This window comes from Onychostruthus taczanowskii, unplaced genomic scaffold (assembly GCF_017590055.1).
Source record: "Onychostruthus taczanowskii isolate IOZ18803 unplaced genomic scaffold, ASM1759005v1 scaffold6, whole genome shotgun sequence".
Classification (NCBI taxonomy): domain Eukaryota; kingdom Metazoa; phylum Chordata; class Aves; order Passeriformes; family Passeridae; genus Onychostruthus; species Onychostruthus taczanowskii.
Window position 1 is genome coordinate 17615375 of NW_024503679.1, and position 20273 is coordinate 17635647.

General features: G+C 50.6%; 2 protein-coding genes and 1 long non-coding RNA gene across 5 annotated transcripts; 2 read left to right on the forward strand and 1 right to left on the reverse strand.

Annotated features, from left to right (window-relative positions):
- Nucleotides 1–505: 505 nt before the first annotated feature.
- ANP32A (acidic nuclear phosphoprotein 32 family member A) lies at nt 506–14091 on the reverse strand. 2 transcript variants are annotated; one of them, XM_041418734.1, is made up of 8 exons: nt 13900–14091; nt 6649–6798; nt 6412–6534; nt 4830–5028; nt 3553–3639; nt 2615–2712; nt 1936–1996; nt 506–1817 (listed from the first exon to the last, which is right to left on the reverse strand). In XM_041418734.1, exons 1-8 carry the CDS (start codon nt 13951–13953, stop codon nt 1756–1758), a joined length of 834 nt encoding a protein of 277 aa, XP_041274668.1. In that variant the 5' UTR covers nt 13954–14091; the 3' UTR covers nt 506–1755. The 2 variants fall into 2 exon arrangements, with proteins under 2 accessions (XP_041274668.1, XP_041274667.1); XM_041418733.1 differs by having other exon boundaries at nt 3553–3651.
- Nucleotides 12571–16499, forward strand: LOC121343505. Of its 2 annotated transcripts, XR_005953715.1 has the most exons (5): nt 12571–12656; nt 13350–13724; nt 15558–15648; nt 15804–15916; nt 16114–16499. It is a non-coding gene; the product is annotated as an uncharacterized LOC121343505 (long non-coding RNA). The 2 variants fall into 2 exon arrangements; XR_005953714.1 differs by lacking the exons at nt 12571–12656; nt 13350–13724 and adding an exon at nt 14303–14445.
- A 2941-nt stretch (nt 16500–19440) lies between these two features.
- On the forward strand, nt 19441–20215 carry LOC121343513 (NADPH oxidase 5-like). The gene is made up of 2 exons (XM_041418754.1): nt 19441–19572; nt 19719–20215. The coding sequence occupies exons 1-2, from the start codon at nt 19453–19455 to the stop codon at nt 19956–19958; spliced, it is 360 nt and encodes a 119-aa protein (XP_041274688.1). The 5' UTR covers nt 19441–19452; the 3' UTR covers nt 19959–20215.
- Nucleotides 20216–20273: the final 58 nt, after the last annotated feature.

Below are 20273 nucleotides of genomic sequence, written 5' to 3' on the forward strand. Positions count from 1 at the left end.
CCTTCTCCATCCAGGGGCTGGGGGGATCCCAAGGAAAAATTCTTGGATGTGCGCCCCCAGACCAGGGAGGGGGAGAAGCCAAAGATGGATCCTGGAATCCAGCATGAATCCTCATTCCAGCATTCCCAGCACATCCCAACGTTTCCAGGCTCCAAGTCATTCCAGAGGATGGAAAGCTCTTCCCTGGGATCCAGGAGCTCCTTGTTCCCAGCCTGGCAAGGCCGGGAGAGGATTTTCCAGGAGAAAGGTTCCAGTTTTCCTGGGATAACCCCCAAGAACCCCCCATTCCCAAGGGAAAACATTCCAGTAGCTTCACTCAACCCCAGTCTCTCCCTGGGCTTCATCCAAAGGATTTTAGGGAGCCAAAGATGCTAAAAACACTGAGCATTCCCACTTTTCCAGAGCTGCAATATCCTCTTTTCACGGTGCTAAAAAAGATCTGGGAATCCCCGTTTTTCCAGGGCTGCCATTCCTTATTTTCCCAGAAAGAATTCCAGAGGCAGGATTTGTATCAAAAGCTTTATTGAAATTCCTCAAAGCCAAACAGACAAAAACTCCAAAGGTGGCTCTGCCGGGCCCCCCAAATTCCCAAAAAAACCTGGAGCCGCTGGATTTCTACACATGGAAGCTTTCCTAGGAAATCCAAGTCACTTCCAAAGGGATTTTTCCCGTGGCATCTGTACATTCCCCAAGGATTTTCCTTTTTTTTTGCCTCCCACAAGGTAAGAAAATACAATTTTCAAGAATGCCCATGGAATTTCAGGCAGTCTCCTGGAATTCCTGGCTTTCTGGGTGGAAAAATTGGGATTTTCCAAGGGGTTTTTCCTGGATTAGGGGCAGAAATTCCAGAGGGAACTGATTGGGAAAGCGGGGAGGAGTTGATTTATTCCAAGGTCGGGAAATTTGGGAATTTGGGATATTTTTGTTGAGATCCCCTTTTTTTTTTAATGCCTGCCATTTCCAGGGATTTGGCTGCACTAGAGCCACAAAAATCCCCAAAAATTCCCCTAAAAACCCCCAAAAATTAAAAAAAAAATCCTAAAAAACCTAAAATTCCCTCCCAAATTAAAGGAGAACTGGGAACACACAACACACAGGGATCGCAAAGTCACCAGCTCCGAACCCATCCCGAAAAATCCAACATTCCCATAAAACCAACGTTTGGTCACTATTTACAAAGAGGGAATTCCCAAAGTTGGGAAAAGGGGCTGGAAATGGCAGCATTCCCAAAAAAATAACCCATGGAGCAAGGCACCATTGCCACCCCAGGGAGGAGGCCTGGCTGCCGTTCCCGAAAAAATGTGGATTTGGGAATGGCAGAGGTGGGAAAATCCCGGCTCATCCATGGATTTCAACTCGGTTCTTTCCTTGTTTTGCTTCCGAGATGTCCAAGCTCCGCTCCGAGAATTCCCAACTCGGTTCCTACTCAACTCTCGCAGTTCCAGGGATTCAAGGAAAAGGATCCAAGGAAAAAATTCCCAAAGAATCGGAGGAGGAGCGGCAGTAAAAATAGGATTTTATTCCCTTCCCACCCTTGCTGCTCCCGCTCGGTTCCCACAGCAACGTTACAATCCGGAAAAAAAACCAAAAAAAACCAAAAAAAAACCAAAAAAAAAAAAAAAAACCAAAAAAACAAAAACAAAAACAAATCAGGAAAAGAAAAGGAAATCCAAAGGGTCGGGAGTGGGAAAAGGGGGAATTCCGGGATAAAAACAGTCAAATCACAAGAGGGAATTTTTTCCAGGGAAAAGCTGCTCAGTCGTCCTCATCCCCCTCATCCTCAGGCTCTCGTTTCCTCTTCTGGCCCCGCTCTTCCTCTGGAAAAAAGAAAGAATTCCCATTATTCCAGGAGCCGCATTCCTGCTTTTCCGGGAATTCCATTTTCCATGGAACTGAGGTGGTTTTTCCTTAGGATAAGTGGGATTGGTTCCGTACCAGGCTCCTCCTCATCCTCCTCGTCGTCCACCTCGCCATCGTTGTAGCCTTCTTCATCCTCCTGGAATTCCGGGAAAAAGCGGGATGTGAAGCTTGGGATCAGCCCAGAAGCTTTCCCAATATCCCATTTTCCAAGGAGGGAAAGTCCTTGGAATGTCCTCAGCAAGAAGCCATCTCCCAGTACTCCCGTTTTTTATGGAACAGCAGGAGCTGGCACTGAAATCCCAGGGAATCGATCCCTGAGCTGGAGCTGGGAACGTGGGAAGGTGCCGTTCCCAAGTTTAGGAAAACTGCACTGGGATTTATGGGAATGGGAAAAGCTGGATTGACCCAGAGCCTCCAAGCAGAATTGAGGGGACTCAGGAACATTCCAGAGGGGCAGGAGAGGATTCAGGGCTGGAGGAGAGGGAAAACAAATTCCTGGAATTCTGTTTTTCCCTTTCCCATCCCACTTTCTCTCCCCCAATCCCATTTTCCTTCCTCCAATCCCATTTCTCCCCCTTAAACCCCATTCTTCCCTCCTATTCCATTTTCCCCTCCAATCCCACTTTTCCCCCCATCCCATCCTTCATCCACCCCAGCACAAAGTGAATCCTAAAATTCCTCAAATCCCGGATTTCCTGCCCAGCCCTTCCCAGCCGGATCCTGCGGATTCCCGAGGTGGAATTCCAAGGCTCACCTCCTCCTCTCCGCTCACATCTTCCTCCTCCCCTTCCTCCTCCTCCTCCTCATCCTCCTCATCCTCCACTACCTGAGCGTCGTCGTCGTATTCCTCCTCTGGAAAAACAAAATCCATGGAAAAAGTTGAGGTTTTTGGAAAAATTCCACCCAAAATCTGGGAATCCGAGCAGAGAATTCCTTAGGGGTAGCACAGGATTGTCAGGGAATGCAGGGTTGGAGTCACTCCAGCTGCTCCACTTCCCACTATTCCCAAGGATTTGGGAGCTGGGGAATCCCAACTTTTCCAGGAACAGATGGAGCAGAACTTTCCCACCATCCATCAGGAGCCTTCCCATGGACACAAAATTCCAGCCTTTTAGGCAATTCCCAAAATTCCCAGCAGAAAATTGGGAAGTGCTGAGCCCCTGGAGTGCTTTCCATGTGTTTGGGAACCTACCCAGACCTCCCACTCAGCATTCCCAGGAAAAGTGCACATCCAGCTTTTCTGCTGTGCTGCTGAGATGGGAGAATCCAGAAAATTCCCTGGGATCAGCTGGATCCTCATCCTGGGATGGCTCCAGGGGCAGCCAGGGAAAAGTGGTGCCTACAGCACTGAGATTCCCTGGAATTTCCTGGAATTCCAGGCTGTTCCATCCTCAGTTCCTGGCACAGATTCACTAGCTCTCCCCAGTGTATTCCATTCATTAAGCAGCTCCCTAATTCCTGCATTTTTCCATGCCCATGGAAACCCTTTTCCCATGAGGATTTCCACAGTTCCAGGACAGTCCTCGTATCCGTGCTCATCCCTGCTCCCGCAATTCCTTCAGTCCCTTCCCGTGGTTCTTTCCTGATCCCACCCCTCCATTCCCAGATGGAGGAACGGGATTTTCCAGGCCCCGCCACCTCCTCCCCTCATTCCTTCGGGACGCAGGATCCCATGGAGCACATCCCACGTACCGTCCTCATCCTCCTCCTCGTCATCCAGCCCCTCCACGTATCCCTCGGCGTCGGAATCCGGCGCTTCCTTGTCGTCCCGGTCTTTCACTAGGGATAAAGCTGAGGAAGTTGCTGCTTCAGGCCCTGCCCGGCTCCTTCCCGCCATTCCCTCAGGACACCCAGCTCCTTCCCCTCATTCCTTCCGGTCCTTCCCCTCATTCCTTCGGGACATGCAGTTCCTTTCCCTGATTCCTTCCTCTCATTCCCTCAGGACACTCAGGTCCTTTCCCTCATTTTCTGGGACACCGAGGTTCTTCCCCTCATTCCCTCAGGACACCCAGCTCCTTCTCCCACCGTTTTTTTTTGGGACACCAAGGTCCTTCCTCTCATTCCCTCATTGCTTCAGGGCATGGAGATCCTACCCGTCATTCCTTCCCCTCATTCCCTGAGGACACACAGCTCCTTCTCCCACCATTCCTTCAGGACAATGAGGTCATTTCCCTCATTCCTTCAGGTCCTTCCCCTCATTCCTTCCCTTCTTCCCTCCCCTCATTCCCTCACTCCTTCTCCTCATTCCCTCACTCCTTCTCCTCATTCCTCCCCTTATTCCCTCACTCCTTCTCCTCATTTATCCCCTCATTCCCTCGATCCTTCCCTTCTTCCTTCCCCTCATTCCCTCCCTCCTTCTCCTCATTCCCTCACTCCTTCTCCTCATTTCTCCCCTCATTCCCTATCCCTCCCCTCCCTCCCTCCTCCTCATTCTTCATTCCCTCACTCCTTCCCCTCATTCTTCCCCTTATTCCCTCACTCCTTCTCGCCATTCCACCCCTCATTCCCTCCCTCCTTCTCCTCATTTCTCCCCTCATTCCCTATCCCTCCCCTCATTCCCTCACTCCTTCTCCTCATTCCCTCACTCCTTCTCCTCACTCCTCCCCTCATTCCCTCTTTCCTTCCCTCATTCCCTCACTCCTCCCCTCATTCCCTCCCTCCTCCTCATTCTTCTCCTCATTCCCTCACTCCTTCCCCTCATTCCCTCGCTCCTTCCCCTCATTCCCTCCCGTCATTCCCTCACTCCTTCCCTTCTTCTTTCCCCTCATTCCCTCACTCCTCCCCTCATTCCCTATTCCTCCCCTCATTCCCTCACTCCCTTCTCCTCATTCCTCCCCTCATTCCCTCACTCCTTCTCCTCATTCCTCCCCTCATTCCCTCACTCCTCCTCATTCCTCCCCTCACTCCCTTATCCCTCCCCTCACTCCCTCACCGCCCATCCCTCCCGGTGCCGGTTCCCATTCCCGTACCATCCTCATCCTCCTCCTCGTCGTCCAGCCCCTCCACGTATCCCTCGGCGTCCGAGTCCGGCGCCTCCTTGTCGTCGCGGTCGTATCCGTCCAGGTACGTCAGCTGCGGCAGCAGCTTGAACACGTTTTCTCTGTAGTCGTTCAAGTTGGTCACCTCGCAGTTGAACAGGTCTAAGCTCTTCAGGTTTTCCAATTTTTTCTGGGAAAACAAAGCAATTCCGAAGGTTTGCTGGCGCAGGAATTCCCTCCAAAGGCAAGGACCCCACGGGGAATGTGCCCGAGGGATTCCTGAGGGTGTTTTGGGCTCCCTGGAGATGGCAGGCATGGAAAAAAGAAATGGGAATCTTTATAAAAAATATCCCAAATTCCCAAATTGCCTGACCTTGGAATAAACCAACTCCTCCCCTCTTTCCCAATCAGCTCCCTCTGGAATTTCCACCCCTAATCCAGGAAAAACCACTTGGAAAATCCCAATTTCATCTGGGATGGGAAAGGCTCTCCCTGGAGTCCTGCAGCTCCCAAATCCAAAGGAATAATTGATATCCAGGGAAGTATCCCAAAGGAGCCAGATCCAGGAATAGCTGATGTCCAAGGAATTATCCCAAATGAATTCTTGCAGATGGAAGCAGGAATGGAGCAGCTGGACACAAGAACTTTGATAAGAGAGGTTTAAAAAATGGAATTATTTTTCCTTAGACTACGGAAAATGAAAAAACACATGGAAATGAAATAGGAACTTAATTCCTGGGGGTTTTGTGGAATTTTTCTTTGGGAATAAGTTTGCACTGCTCACAAATTTGGAAATCCTAAAAATAAAATCCAAAGGAAGTGAGTATTTGTATCAAGGCTTATCCATGGATAAGAAACACCAGCTCTAAAGGAATATCTTCCTTCCCTTTATGTGGAAAGCACTTGGGAAAAAGGCCTGGAAATGGGAAAACTGGGAGAGCTGGGAGCACTTCCAGGCTTTTCCATGAGTTCACCAGCTCTGCCTTTTCCCTGCGCTGCAGGAAAGGAGATCCAGGAAGGAGCTGCTCCTGCCAGGATTTTCATGGGAACTGTAGTGCCTGGAGACGGATCCAGAGCCTGCGGAATCCTGGGAAGCTGCGGCGATTCCCGCTGGGAATGGGGGAGCCCAGCCCGGCAGCCACTAGAGGGAAGCAGCGGCTCACCGGGAACAGGGACAGGGACTTGGGATGCGGCCTGGATCCCGGGATTCGCTGGGATTTTGGGAAGAAATGAGAGGGGAGGATCTGGCACAGATTCCAGGAGCGACATTTCCTGGAAGCGCCCAAGGCCAGGCTTGGAGCAACCTGGAATAAAGGAAGGAATTCCAAGGGTTTAGAATGGGATTAATCCTATTCCTTGGAGCAAAACCAACTCCCCAGGACTTGGGATGCAGGGGGCAGGAATAACTGGGATTTTGGGAAGGAATGAGGGGCGAAAGACCCTTGCACAGATTCCAGAAGCGACATTCCCTGGAAGCGCCCAAGGCTGGCCTTGGAGCAAGCTGGGATAGAGGAAGGAATTCCAAGGGTTTGGAATAGTATGAATCCCATTTCCAGGAGCAATCCCAACTCACCAGAGGTTCTATTGTCCCGAGATCTTTAATTTTGTTGCCGCTTAGGTTTAGGTGCGTGAGGTTCGGACACTTCTCTGCCAACACTTCCAGGCCTCCTGAGATTCTGTTGTCGCTCAGCTCGAGCTGCAAAGGCCCAAAAACATCCTCAAAAATCCCATTTCATCCCATTTCCAGCCACTTTTCCCACACGTGGGGAAGGGGAAAAGGAGGGATTTGGCTGGGGGAGGTGGGATTTACCTTCTTGAGTTTGTTTAACTTTGGTAAGTTTGCAACTGAGGTTAAGCCGACGTTGATTGTGCTGAGGAATTCCAGCTCCTCAAACTCATCCGTGAGGCCCTCGATTTTCCCTTCGTACGACCTGCAGTTGTCCAGAACGAGCTCTTTCACCTGCAAAGGGAAGAAATCATGGAAAAGTAGAAGGAATTTCAGGGAATTCGCAAGAATCAGGAGGTTTTCAGCAGAGAAATGCAGGAGTTTGGGGGCTGTGTCGAGAAGAAAGGCAAGATCGAGGTAGTGCTCCTGATCCCACGAACTGAGGGTAAAAAAATCCCACAATTCCCAAAATAAAATCCCAAATCACTCATTGGGTTGAAATTTAGAGAGAAAACCCCCCAAAATAAGGAAAATAAGTGGATTTTTTCCCCTCAGCAGTGTTTAATTATAAGGATTCTCCAGAGGATCCATTTGCGGATAAATAAAGAGGATTTTCCCCTCATGTGAGGGAAAAAGCCCCCCCAAATTCCCAAATTACTCATTGGGTCGAAATTTGGGCGGAAAATTCACGTATCTCATCCCTTAATGGTGTTTAATTATCAGGATTCTCCAGAAGATCCACTTGGGATAAACAGTTTTTTCCCCTCATGTTCTCCACACACACACAGAGTTCCCGCCAAAAAAAAAAAGGCGGGAAAAGAGCAATGGAGGCGAATCCTCCTTATCTGAGTCCCTGCTCCGTTATCTCACCCCAGCGCCTCCAGACACGGAGCCAGGAGGGCTTGGGATCCTCACCAGGAAGCCCCAGGTGGGTTTTGCCTCAGAGGAATTTGGGAATTCCTCACAGGAATTTCGGGAGCTGAGCGGAGCGGGAATGGAGGGAAGGGAAGGAGCCCAGAGCTCACACTGAGGGATGAACAGCTCCAGCCCTGATCCAGGAGTGGGATATCCATCCCTCCATCCTCCCTCAGCATGGAAACCAGGGAATTGCACAGAAAACCAGGGAATTAGACAACAATTCCCCCAGGTGTAGAGCGGAGATTCAAGGAAGAGCTGGAAATGGTCTTGGATACAAAGGAAAATCCCTTAGCATGAAGGCTGATGACCCAACTGCCTTTTTTTTCCTTTTAATTTGTATCGTTTTGGAATTTGGGAATGTCTTGGGTTGGGAGGGACTTTAAAGACCATCCCATTCCCACCTCTCAATGGAATTTTTTACGGATGGTTGTTTCCTCCTCCCGCTTTTCAGGAAGTTTGGTGCACAAATGCCACATGCCCTCCTTCCCTGTTTCCAGCACTGGGCAAAGGCACGTATCCAACAAATCCATGGAGAAAGCTCCTGGAATCCAAGAGGCCACGTTTGGAAAGCCTGGATGAGTTCAGAGACAGTCTGGGAAGAGCAGAGCACATTCCCAACCCTTCCCAAGAGCAACATCGTGTCGGTGTTAACTCCCTGAATCCCTGGAAACAACAGCACTCCAAACAAAACTCCAGGATGGCTCCATGCCCTAAGAATCCCAAAGGAAATCCAGGAGGATTCCCCAAGGAAAGGAGGAGGAACTGGATTTGTGGGATTTTTCCCCAACACCCCACAGGCGTCTCTGCCTTCCATGGCACATTCCCTCTCCATAAAATCTCGGAATTTCAAGGAGAAACCTTGAGAGAGCCCATCACTTTCCACAGCACCTCTAACAGGGAACTTTTCCAAGGATTTGTCTCCCCCAAAATTCCAACCGGAGGAGAGAAATTCTCTAGATTTCCCATTCCAATCCCACCTGGAACGCAACCAGACCAACAAAAGCTTGGATGAGCTTCCCACTCAATCCCGGGATTACCGGAGCTGCTCCGAAGGCTCCGATGAGCCAATCCCTGCTCCAAGATCATCCCAAAACTCCCAAGATCAAGAACCCAATTAAAATCATTAATTAATTAAATTCCAGCTGCAATTCCAAGCTCTCCATGATCCAACCCCACGGCAGCTCAGAACGGTCCCATTCCCGGTGGGAAACAGGGAAGGATTCCACAGAATATCTCCAGCAGCTGCTCTGTGTCCGCTTGGCCACCGCTCCGGAGCTCTTCCAGGTTTTCCAGAGCCCTTGGAATTCTGCCCAGGGCAGGGAGGGCAGCAGGTGCCATGGCCCGTGGCCACCAGGGATTCCCATTCCATGGGATTCCCATTCCAGGGGGAACCTCAGCTGCTGCTGCTGCTCAGGAATGAGGAGCTGACCTGGAGCAGGATCCCATTCCACAGGGAAGGGAGAATTCCCAAGGTTTTTCACCCCTTTCCTGCCCCAAGATAAACAGAATTCCTTCCCCAAACCCCACAGGATTTGGGATATGGATACAGCCCTGCAGGGCTTTTTTAGGAATATCCCAGATGGGATAAACTGATTCCTGAGGAAAGCCAGGATCCTTGGGAATGCTCCATTCCTGCCTCTTTCACACCAGCTCATCCCAACGGGAATTCCAACCGGGAATCAGAGAATCCTTGGAAAACACCACAGCCACGGAATTCAGCCACCAATCTAATCCTACCACTTTCCCAGATTAAACCTTTCCTGAGAATACCAAACTCCCATTGGGAATATCCAAGATGGGATTCACTGATTTCCAACCTGGAGCATCTCCTGGCTGGGAATGTGCTGGGAAGAGAATCCCAAAACTCCCGGGGCAGGGAAAGACAGTGCTGGAAAACAGCCATGGAACATGACCCAGTTCCTGGGAAATCCATCAGCCCAATTCCATGGAAATGCCTGGAGAATCCCACAGCAGAGGCAGGGAAGGGACTGGATGGGATTAACACGGATACTGGGATCGGGAGCAGAATTCCATCGGCACCTCTACGGATGGAAGCGGCACCGCGGCTGCCGGGGCTTCCCAGGAATTTTTCCAAGCTCCAGTTTATGGGAATTCCCCCTAGCCAAGAAATCCTGGTCCCTTCAGCAGTCCCCAGGTGGATCTGAGGAATCCAGGATTCCTGAGGAAAGGCAGGATCCTCGGGAACATGCTGCATTCCCGCCTCTTTCACACCAGCTCATCCAGCTGGAATTCCAACCCACAATCAGGGAATCCTTGGAAAAGACTTGGAAGAATCCATGGAACACAGCCATCAATCCAACCTTTCAAGGAACACCAAATTCCCATCCCAGGAAGTTCCAACTGGACTTCAAACTCATCCCTAACTTTGCCAAAATTCCCATTGGAATTCCTGCTCTGCTGCAAATTCCTTGGAAAACCCCACCGAGAATCTCAACTCCCAGCATCCCGGGATCCCTGAGGTTGGAAAAGACATCCAGGACTGAGTCTGATCCCAGAGCTCCGAGTGTCACATCCAGGAATTCCTTGGATGGGAATTCCAAAAGGGCTTTCCAATGTTTATCCATCTTTTCCATGAAAATATTCCTGCTGATGTCCCACCTGAGCCTCCCCTGGCATTCGGAAGGAATTTTAGGAAGGCTCTTTGCTAATCCTCCCTTTTTTCCCCAGGAAAAAAGCCAAAGTTTCTCCTTCCCTCCAATCCACAGGGATTCCCTCAGGTATCAAACTTTGACTTTTACTCCTCCCAATCCTGGCTTTTAAATTCACAATATTCTCATTCCTGGCTTTTTTTTTCCTCTGGAAATTTTATTTCCAGAGGAAAACAGTGGGAAAATCTGTGGGAAAATTCCCTTAAAAACTAAAAATATATTTTTAAAAAAGCTTTCTTCTCTCAGTTGTTTTTCCCATTTTTTCCATTTTTTTTTTCCTGGTATTCTGTTTGATTTGCTTTTTGCCTCCTGAGAATTCCCTTTTTTTGGGAAATGCCAAATGTTCTGATGGAATCTGGGGCTGACCAAGGAATTTTTTCCCAAATTAAATCAAAATTTCAGGCTAATTTTAACCCCCCAGCCACCCCTGCTTCCCAATATTTGGATTTCCCCTGGGATTTTCTGATGGAAATGAGCACAAAAGTGCCAAAATCTGCCCAGGAGAACACTTCCTGAAGGAAATTAGGAGCAATTAATTAATTATAACTAAAATTATATTAATACGAGAAATAAAATCACAATTTTGCTGTGATTTGTAAATTTAACGGGATAAAAAGTGGGAATGCCTGGGGAAAAAACTGCCTGAACAGCCAAAAATTCCCAATTTTCCAGCAGTAAAACCCACTTTTTTCCTGACACTGAATTAACATAAAAAATAAAGGGAAAATTAAAAAGTGAAACAACAGAAATGAGATTGAGGAAGGAATTTCTCCACAGAATCCACTTGAGGATGTTTTTAGGATGTTTTATTAATCAGGATGTGACTTTCTGGGATTATCCAATGGAAGAGCCCAGAATTCCATGGAAAAATAGGAGAACCAGGTGGAAAACATCCCAAAGAAGCTCAGGAAAAAGCACAAAACCCCATCCACATTCAAAGATTTAATTCTGATTTCAGGACAATTTAAATCAGAAAGCAGCACTGAATTCAAGGAGATTCCCAAAACTCAGGGGGATTTTCCCAGGATTTCTCCATAATCCACGTAAAATTGGGAAATAATGAGGACAAACACTCAAAATTAAAGGAAACAACTCCCAAACTCATCCTGCCTATCCCAAACTTCCTAAAATCCAGGAATAAATGACTTGGCCATCAATATTCCTGCCAAATCCCAATTCCAGAGGGTGGAATTAGCAGGATTTTCCTTTAATATTTTAAAGGAACAGAATTCAACCCATTAACTTCATTCCCTGAAAAACACGTGCACACAGCTAAGAACACAACAACATTCCCAACTGGAATTTTCAGCTCTCTGCCTAAAAAACCAGGAAAACTGGGATTTAGAACACTCTGGGGGGATCAAGGCACCAAATTCCCTGAAAATTCCAAGGAAAACCAAGCGGTGAAAGGTGAAATGATCCCGATTTTCCAGCTCCCTGCTGCCCATTCCCAGCCCTGAAGAGCAGGGAACTCCCTCCAGCTCCGAGTTTTCCCAACTTTTTCTGGCGTGAGACGAAAGCCAGCGGAAACAGCAGAAAATGCAAGCATGGAAAAGAGGGGAAAATTGAGTTTATCCCTTTGGAGGCTGGTTCTAAACATCCTTTAAAATGGGGAAGAAACTTCCAGCGATGAGGGTGGTGAGGCGAAATGGGGGCAAAAATGAGCAAAAATAGAAAACTATTTTTTAAAATAGGAAAAAAAAAAGAAAAATAAAAAAAAAAAAAGGGGATTTTTTAAATAGGAAAAAAAAAATGAAAAAGAAAAAAAAAAGCGGGGGAAAATAAGAAAAAACAGGATGAAAAGGAGCAAAACACTTCGCAAGCCCAGTGCTGCCTCCCCACAGGGCCCTGCCCAGGAAGGAGGCGGATTCCCCGCTCCGCGCTGCTCACCCGGGGGAACCGCGGGGCTCCTCCCGGTGCTCCCCCGGCCCCGTTCGGACCTCCCGGTGTCCCACATAGTCAACAAAACCTAATTTTTTTAAAGCTTTTTTTTGTTTGTTTGTTTTTTTTTTTAGGGGGGTGGTTTTTTTACCCCAACGCGGCCCTCACGAATCTCCTCCCGCCCCGCGGCCGGCGACAAAATGGCAGCGCTGCCCGTCATGTCGGGAGGGCCCCGCCGCAGCCTCCGCAGCGCCTCAGCTCCGGCGCCAGCGGGGCTCCCTCACGGCCCCGCGGGGCCGCCCGCGGCCGAGGCAGCGGCGGCGGCGGGAGGAGGAGGAGGAGGAGGCGGCGGCCGTGAGGGGAAGGCGGGGGGGGCAGCACAGAACATGGCGCCGCGTCCTAGTTGCGCTGCGGTCGCCTCACGGAGCCCCCCGGCCATGGCGGTTGTACCGCGGGGTTTGCCGTTGAGTCGTCCCCCCCCCCCCCCCGCTCCTCTCGCCGTCCTCCTCCTCTTCCTCCTCCTGCTCGCCCAGGAGTTTTTAAACTTTAAAGCGCAGCTTCCGCCGCCCCGCGCCCGCCTTTGTCGTCCCCCGTCCCCCCCCCCCCCCCCCCCCTCCCCGGAGCACACCGCGCTCGGTCCGGCCGCCGCGTCCCGCCGCGCTGCCCCGGGCGCTGCCCGCTGAGGTACGTTCGCCCCCCGCTCTCCCTTTCCCGCAGCCTCCGGCGGCTCGGGGGACGCGGCGGGGCCGGGGCTCGGTGAAGCCTCCCCGGGCAGCGCCGAGGGCCCGGCGGGGCTGGGGGGGATGAGGGGAAGGGGCTTCCCCGCCGCGGGTTCGCGCCCCGCCTGCCCCCGGCCACCTCCCGCCCACTCTTTTTGGGGTGGTTTTCCTATTTTTCGCTCCTTTCCTCCCCCCTCCCCCCGTTATTTTCATGCTTGTTTTGGGGGTTTGTTGGGTTTTTGTTTTTTTTGGTTGGGTTTTTGGGGTTTTTTTTTTTGTCCTGCCAAAGTTTTTCGCCGTCCCCCGTTTATTCCGCCAGACGCGGAACAACAACCTGAAGTCCGGCCCCGGGGGAAGGAAGGGGGGGAAAAGGGGGAAGAAGGAAAAACACGCACACACATCCAGCCTTTTTGTGCGTGTGTGGGGATGGAGGGGGTGGAGAGTGCGTTCATTTCTTCCAATATTATTTTTTATTATTCATATGATTATTAGGATTATTATTCAACGCTCGCGCTACCGGCGGCGATGCCCCATTGCTCGCAAAATAAAAATTAAAAAAAAAACCAACAACAGGGAAAAAAAAAAAAAAAAAAAGCCCAAACCAAACCCAACCAACGCTAAGCGTCGGTTTCAAAATTCTTTCCTTTTATCTTCTCAGCATCTGGAGAGAGGGAGAGAGAGAGAGAGAGAAAGGGCGCGTTCATGAGGACTACAAAGTTACAAATATGGCTCCCCAGTCTCTCTTGCCTGATCACTGCAAAGAAATGAAGACGCACTTTAAACTAAACCATTCGCAACTCACTCGCAGTCCCTGCCTGCCTCTCCCTAGCCCAGCACCCTGCACAAATATTTGCCAACTAAACACGCCGAGAGAGAGAGCAGCGAGCAACTTATTTTTTATTTAATGCACGGCCAGCCCCTCTCCGAGGCATCGCAGCCCGGCACGGGCAGGAGCAGCCCCGGGGAGCCCCCGACCGTCCCCGGAGCGCCCCGCGCCCCCCAAAGCGGGGGGCACGGCCCCCCACACACACAGGTAGGCACCTCAAGGGCAGCAGCGGCCCCGCCAACACCTGGCACGCTCCACCCCGCCAAAAAAAAAAAAAAAAAAAAAAAATTAACCGTGGGATGCCTTTTTATTATTCTCATCATTAGCGTTATTAGCATTAATTTTTTTTTTTTTTTTTTTTTTTGGGCATTGCATTGCTTACATCTGAGGGCGTCCTGTTCCGCAGCTCTAAGTGGATCCTTTTCTTCATGTCCATGTCCGTGGCTGGCGGGAGGCGCGGAGGGTGCGCGGCTCGGCTGGCGCAGTGACCCCGTGCAGAGCCCCCCGATCGCGGGGCGCGGAGGGACTCGGGCTCGCCCAGCGCCGCTCGGAAGCCCGAGCGCAGCACCGCGGCGCGCACTAACCTGATAACCGCGGGGGCGGGCGCTCCGGGGGCTCCGCCGGGATTGACGGCGCGATCGGCCAATCGGAGCGCACCCCCGCCGCGTCTCGGCCAATCAGCAGCGTGAGGCGCGGCGGAAGCCAATGGGGGAGCGGCTGTGCCGGGCAGGGGGACAGCCCGGCGCCGAGCCCAGGCTCATTCCGCGCTGCCGCCTGATGGGGACGGAGCGGCCGCGGCTCCGCCGCGCCGGGCACGGTGCGCGCTGCGCCCTGCGCCCGCCCGAGCCTGGGGGAGGTGCCGGGGCGGGGAGCGGCGGCCAAACCGGAGCCGCCCGGCCAGGGGCGCGCAGCCAGGAGGGAGGGAAAGGTGCGGAGCGAGGCACGGGAATGGCGCGGGCAATGGCGCGGGCCCCGGCGGCGGGGGGCGGGCGGAGCGCGAGCGGCGGGCGGAGCGAGGGAGGGGCGGCGGCGCTGAGGGCAGCGGGAGCGGCCGGGCCGCCCTCACGGGGGTCCCCGCCGCCGGGGCCGCCTCGGCGGGCTGGGAGCGGCTCCGGAGGGGAACGGGAGGCGCTGCCCGTGACCGGGGTACCGCGAAGGGCCCCGGTGAGGACGGGGAGCGGCCGGGCCGCCCTCACAGGGGTCCCTGCGGCGGGGACTGCCGGGGCGGGCTGGGAGCGGCTCCCAGGGGAACCGGGGAGGGTCGGGACCCCCGGGAAGGGAAGGGAAGGGCGGGAGGATCCCCCGGGAAGGTCCCTGAGGGACAGCGGGGCCCGGCTGTGCTGAGGTGGAGCAAGGCCAAGGACGGGAATCCTGCAGGTCCCAGGAAAAATGGGAAGGGATTTTTTTTCCTTGGAGTGGCAGGATAAGGGGCATGGATTCAGGCTAGACGAGAGCAGAGTGAGCTGGGACAGGGATGGAGTATCCAGAGGAGCTGTGGCTGCTCCGTCCCTGGAGTGTCCCAAGGCAGGTTGGGGCAGCCTGGGATGGGGGAAGGCGTTGGGGTTGGAACTGGATGGGTTGGAGGTCCTTTCCAAGCCAAATCCCAGGAATTTGGAAGGAAAACTGGGTACTCCAGGAACAGCAGAATGAGGCTGAGAATGCTGGAGAAGGGAAGGATCCAGGAATCCTCAGAGCCTTTTCCAGGGCCTAAAGGAGCTCCTGGAGAGGGAGTGGGATAAGGAACAGGACACAGACTGGGATTCAGACTGGGAAAGGGGAGATGGGGTGGGATATTGGAAAGGAATTCCTGTTAAGGAACAGGACACCGGGAATGGCTTCAGACTGGGAAAGGGGAGATGGGGTGGGATATTGGAAAGGAATTCCTGGTGGGTCTGGAATTCCCGGGGCTCCATCCCTGGGATGTCCAGGGTGGGCTTGGAGCAGCCTGGGATAGTGGGAATGATCCCAGCCCGTGGAATGGGATGAACTTGATGCTTCTTCCCATCCCAAACCATTCCCTGTTCCCGGATCCTTTTCCAGGTGCTGAGGGATGAGGATCCAAGCCCAGAGCTGCTCTTTTCCAAGGATTTGGGATTTCCAAACAGTTCCCATCAGCTGGAGCAGAACTCAGGTAAAAAGTGCTTTGATTCCTTCTAAAATTCCTGTTTATCCCTTCCTGCTTTTCCTGGAAAACACAGGGCTGGAAAATCCCAAAGAGGTGTTGGAAAGCATCAAGGGAATGCTGAAAATCCTTGGGAAACTTTATTTTATGAATGTATTTTACAGGACAGGATGGAGATAAAGTCTCAGCTGTGAGCATGGAAAAGTTCCAGGAATATGGATAAAACCAGCAGGAATTATGTTGGGAAGGGGACGGGAAAAGCTGGATCCAACTCCAGGTAAAAATCCCAATTTCAGCAAAAGAAAACTACAAAATGTTCCTTTTTTTTGGAATGCTTAAGGCGTTTAGGATGGAAGTTTGGGATTGGCTGAGAAATCCTTGATTGGAATGAATGTTCCAAACTTTTCCAAATGTTTGGGATTTGGGAATGAGGTAGAATTTGATTTGAGCTCTGTTTAAACTTCTCCTTTCCAGGTGTGTCCAGAGGTGGCTCCTGGGCTGAATCCTTGGGAACTTTTCATGGAATTTCTGCTCCTGGTGCTGCTGAAAACCTCTGGAAAAGGACTTTTCCCCTGGAAAAAAAGATTGCTGGGACAAGCTGGGATTTCAAAGGAATTTCTGGGAGTCCAGAGCTGCTTTTTCCTTTGTTTTTTTTTTCCAAAGAAAAATGTGGATTTTGATTGTTTGAAGGTGCAGAAAATTCCTTTTTCTTTCGTTATTGAGGGAATTCATTCCCAGTTCCAAGCCAACATTCCATGTTTAATGCTGCTCCTGTCAGTGTTTGTATTCCAAGTGTTTGGGAATTTAAAAAAAATTGGGGATTGTAATATTGGGAATAAATCTGAAGGGTTATTTTTCCATATTTTACATTCCTTCTGTGATGTTTTTCATTCCTGGTGGGTTTTTTCCTGCTTTGTTTTTATAGGAATTTTCAATTTGTGGGTTTGGTTTTTAATGGGAATTGTTGGGATTTTTTTCCTTGTTTGTTTTTATCAGGAATTTGGAATTTATGGGATTGGGTTTTAGCAGGAATTTGAGGATTTTTCCTTGTTTTTAACAGGAATTTGTGGGATTTTTCCCGGTTATTTTTAAGAGGAATTTTGAGTTTGTGGGATTTGTTTTTACCAGGAATTTTTAATGGAATTCCTGGGATTTTTTTCTTGTTTATTTTACCACGAACTTTGAAATTACTTGGATATGTTTTTAAGGGGAATTTTCAGTGGAGTTTTTCCTGTCCATTTTTACCAGGAATTCTGAATTTATGGAATTTTTCCTTCTTAATTTTTACCAGGAATTTTCAGTTTGGGGGATTTTTCCTTGTTTAAAAGGAATTTTGAATGTGTGGGATTGGGGTTTGTTTTTTTTGCAAGAATTTGAAGTTTTTTTTTCCTTGGCCATTGTAACAGGAACTTTGAATTTATGGGATTTATTTTTACCAGGAATTTCTGGGATTTTTCCTTGTTTATTTTCCCAGGAATTTTGAAATTTTTGGGACTGTTTTTTAGCAGGAATTTTTAATGAAATTTGTGGGATTTTTCCCCACAGGAAATTGCAGTTTTCCCCTTTCTTTTCCCAGGATTCCCTCCCAAATTCCAGAGGAATCCTCCCGTTCCTGCCCTGCATTCCTGGGGTGAATTCCCATGGAAAATCCCTGGGAATTGTTTGTTCATCCCTTGAATGTCCCTTTGTTTTCCCACACAAAGAATTCCTTCTTTTTCTTAGGAACAGCTCCCAGCTCTGCACAGCTGGGAATGGAAAAATTCCCAGAATTCCCCAAATTCCCGCCCTCAACATTCCCAGCTGGGGAACCTTGGGATAAAACAAATCCCTGGGATCCAGGAATTCCATGGAAAACACCCTTGGGATTCCACAAGAATTTCCAATTTGTGGTTTAACCCCTTCAAATCAGATTTTTTGCAGCATTCCAGGGAAAAAAAAAGCAGGAAAATCTGATTAAAAAATGCTGAAAAGCTGATTGGAAGGTGAAAAATGAGGAAGAAAACTCTGGGATGGCTCCAGAATTCCCTAAAATTAGTTGGAAAATGTTACTCCCATTTTAAAAATATTATTATTAAATTTATTTTCTTTTTTGTGGAAAAATGTATGGGATAATTACAACGTTCCTGATTTTTCTAATGGAATATTCCAAGACTTTCCTGCTTTACTGGCCTGGATTAATGGGAGAGTTTGGTAAAATGCCCCAAAAATTCAGGGTTAAAAGTCCAAGGAATTCTGGGATAATCCTTCAGAATTTTGGGAGAATGGGTGGAAAACATGGAAACATTGAACAAATTCGAAGTAGAATGCAGGGAAAAGTTGGGAATTGGGGGAGGTTTCCTGTGAAAAACAGGGATTGAATTCCTCAGGATGAGCAAATCCTTTGGAATCCAAGGAAAACTTGGGAATGGAGTGTGGTTCCTGGAAAAAAAAACAGGAATGAAAGGGATTAAATTCCTTGGAGAATCAGGGAATCCAGGGAAAATGTGGGAAAACCAGGGATTGAATTCCTCAGAATGAGCAAATCCCATGGAATCCAAGGGAAAATTGGGAATGGAGCTCCCGTTGCTGCCGGCCCCCATTCCCAACATTCCCACCTGGAATTCCCGTTCCTTGGAGCTGGGAAAAGCCCCCTTGGAGCCCCAAATCCCACGTGGAGCAGGAGAATTCCCAGGTTTTTCCCTATGGATGCACCTGGATATGGCACAAAGAGCTGGAAAAGCAGCGGGAAAAGGGGGGAACAGCTCTGTCCCGGGAAAAACCTTTGGGATCCCAGAAATGCCGGGATAAAGGCACGGAGATCCCGGGAAAAGGCTGGATTGGGGATGGGAAAAATCTGGATTTGGGATAGGATAGGGCTGGATTTAATCCAGTTGATCCTGAGATCCTGGGGGCGTTTGGAATTTTTTGGGATCAGTTCCGCGCTCCAGCAGCTCCTGGAGGTTATTCCAGGTGGGACCCACAGGCTCGGATGCCTCTGGAATGTGGGAATGGGGAGTGTTTGTACCTGGATCTGCTCCTGACATTCCCATGGCAACCTCGTCCCGGGCGGATTCATTCCGGAGGGAATCAGAGGATGGAGGCTGGAGGAGACATTCCCGGTGTGCTCCTGACGGGCCGGAATTCGGGACTGCATCCCGTGAATGACGGCTCCAGATGGATCTGGCAGGAGCACAATTCCCGAGGGATGGATGGGACAGGGAACGTCCAATGCAGGGGTTGGCAAAGCGATAAACAACAGCTGGAAAAAGCAGGATTGGGATGGGCCGCGGAGCTGGGTGGGATTTGGGAAGGGAGGGATGACGGGAATGAGGCGGGAGCAGGGATTTGGGATTTATCCCAGCCGGATCCATCCCTCTCCTCGGGATTTCCCTTTGGAGTCTCCCCAGATCTGTTGGAGGTGAAGAGGAGAGCGGAGATGGGAAAAAAGCTGGATTTTCCTTGGGATCCTGGGGAAATCTGGGATGCTGGGAAGTGCTCATGGATTTCATGGAGCGCGGGGGATTGGAGGAATTTTGGAGGGCTGGGGAAGGAGAGGATGGGAATGGGGAAGGAAGGAATGGGAATGGGGAAGGAAGGAATGGGAGATGATCCCTGCTCAGATTTTCTGGGAAAATGGAACCCCCAGGGATGCTCCCGTGGGCCCAGTGATTATCCCAGGGCTCAGTAGCTCCATGGAAATTTGGGATTCCATGGAACGCAGCTGATCCCTGCAGGATCCAACTTTGGGATGCTCCATGCTGGGAGCTCTCTGGAACGAGGCTGGGAGGAGATGCCAAAAAGAGATTGTTGGGATTTAGGGATCTCTCCAGAACCATGGGAACGGCGGCGGACGCGGAGTGGCTGCGCTGGGTGAACAAAAAATTCGGGAAAGTCGCTGGGAAGGAGAAGGAAATCAGCCTGGAAGAGTTCAAATCCGCCCTGCAGGTCAAGGAGGTCAGGGATCCGTGGAAAGAAGGGAGGGATCCCTGAGAAAGAGGGGAGAGATCAGTGGGAATTCCCTGCTCCATGGGAACATCCTCTGATCCATTGGAACGTTCCCCATTCCCTGCTCCACGGGAACATTCCCGCTTTTCCCGCAGTCCTTCTTTGCTGAGAGGTTTTTCGCGCTCTTCGATTCCGACGGGAGCGGCTCCCTGAGCCGGGAGGAGCTGCTGGGATCCCTGCGCCAGCTGCTCCACGGGAATTCCACGGAAAAGCTCCGCTTCCTCTTCCAGGTGTACGATGTGGACGGTGAGAGGAGAAAAATGAGATCCGTTGGGGTTTTTTGGGATAAATTTGGGATTTGGTCTTCTCTGAGCATCCGGCTTTGGCTGGGATGAGGCTGCTGCCCTCGTTCCATGTGGGAATGGGAAAATTCCAGCAGGAAGACAAGGATTCCATTGGTCACACCTGAGGATTTCCCAGGATTTTCCATCAGCCGGGGAGAGCGGGATCTGCTCAGCTCCAATCCCAACTCCCCATCCCACTTTCCTGAAATTGTGGGATTGTTTGGGTTGGAAAAGCCCTCGGAGATCGAATCCAACTGTTCCCATCCCCAACCCCCTTCCAATGCTTCCCTTTCCATGAAGGAATATTCCCAAATATCCAACCTCAGCCTCCCCTGGATGCCATTCCCATTATCCCATCGCTTGTTC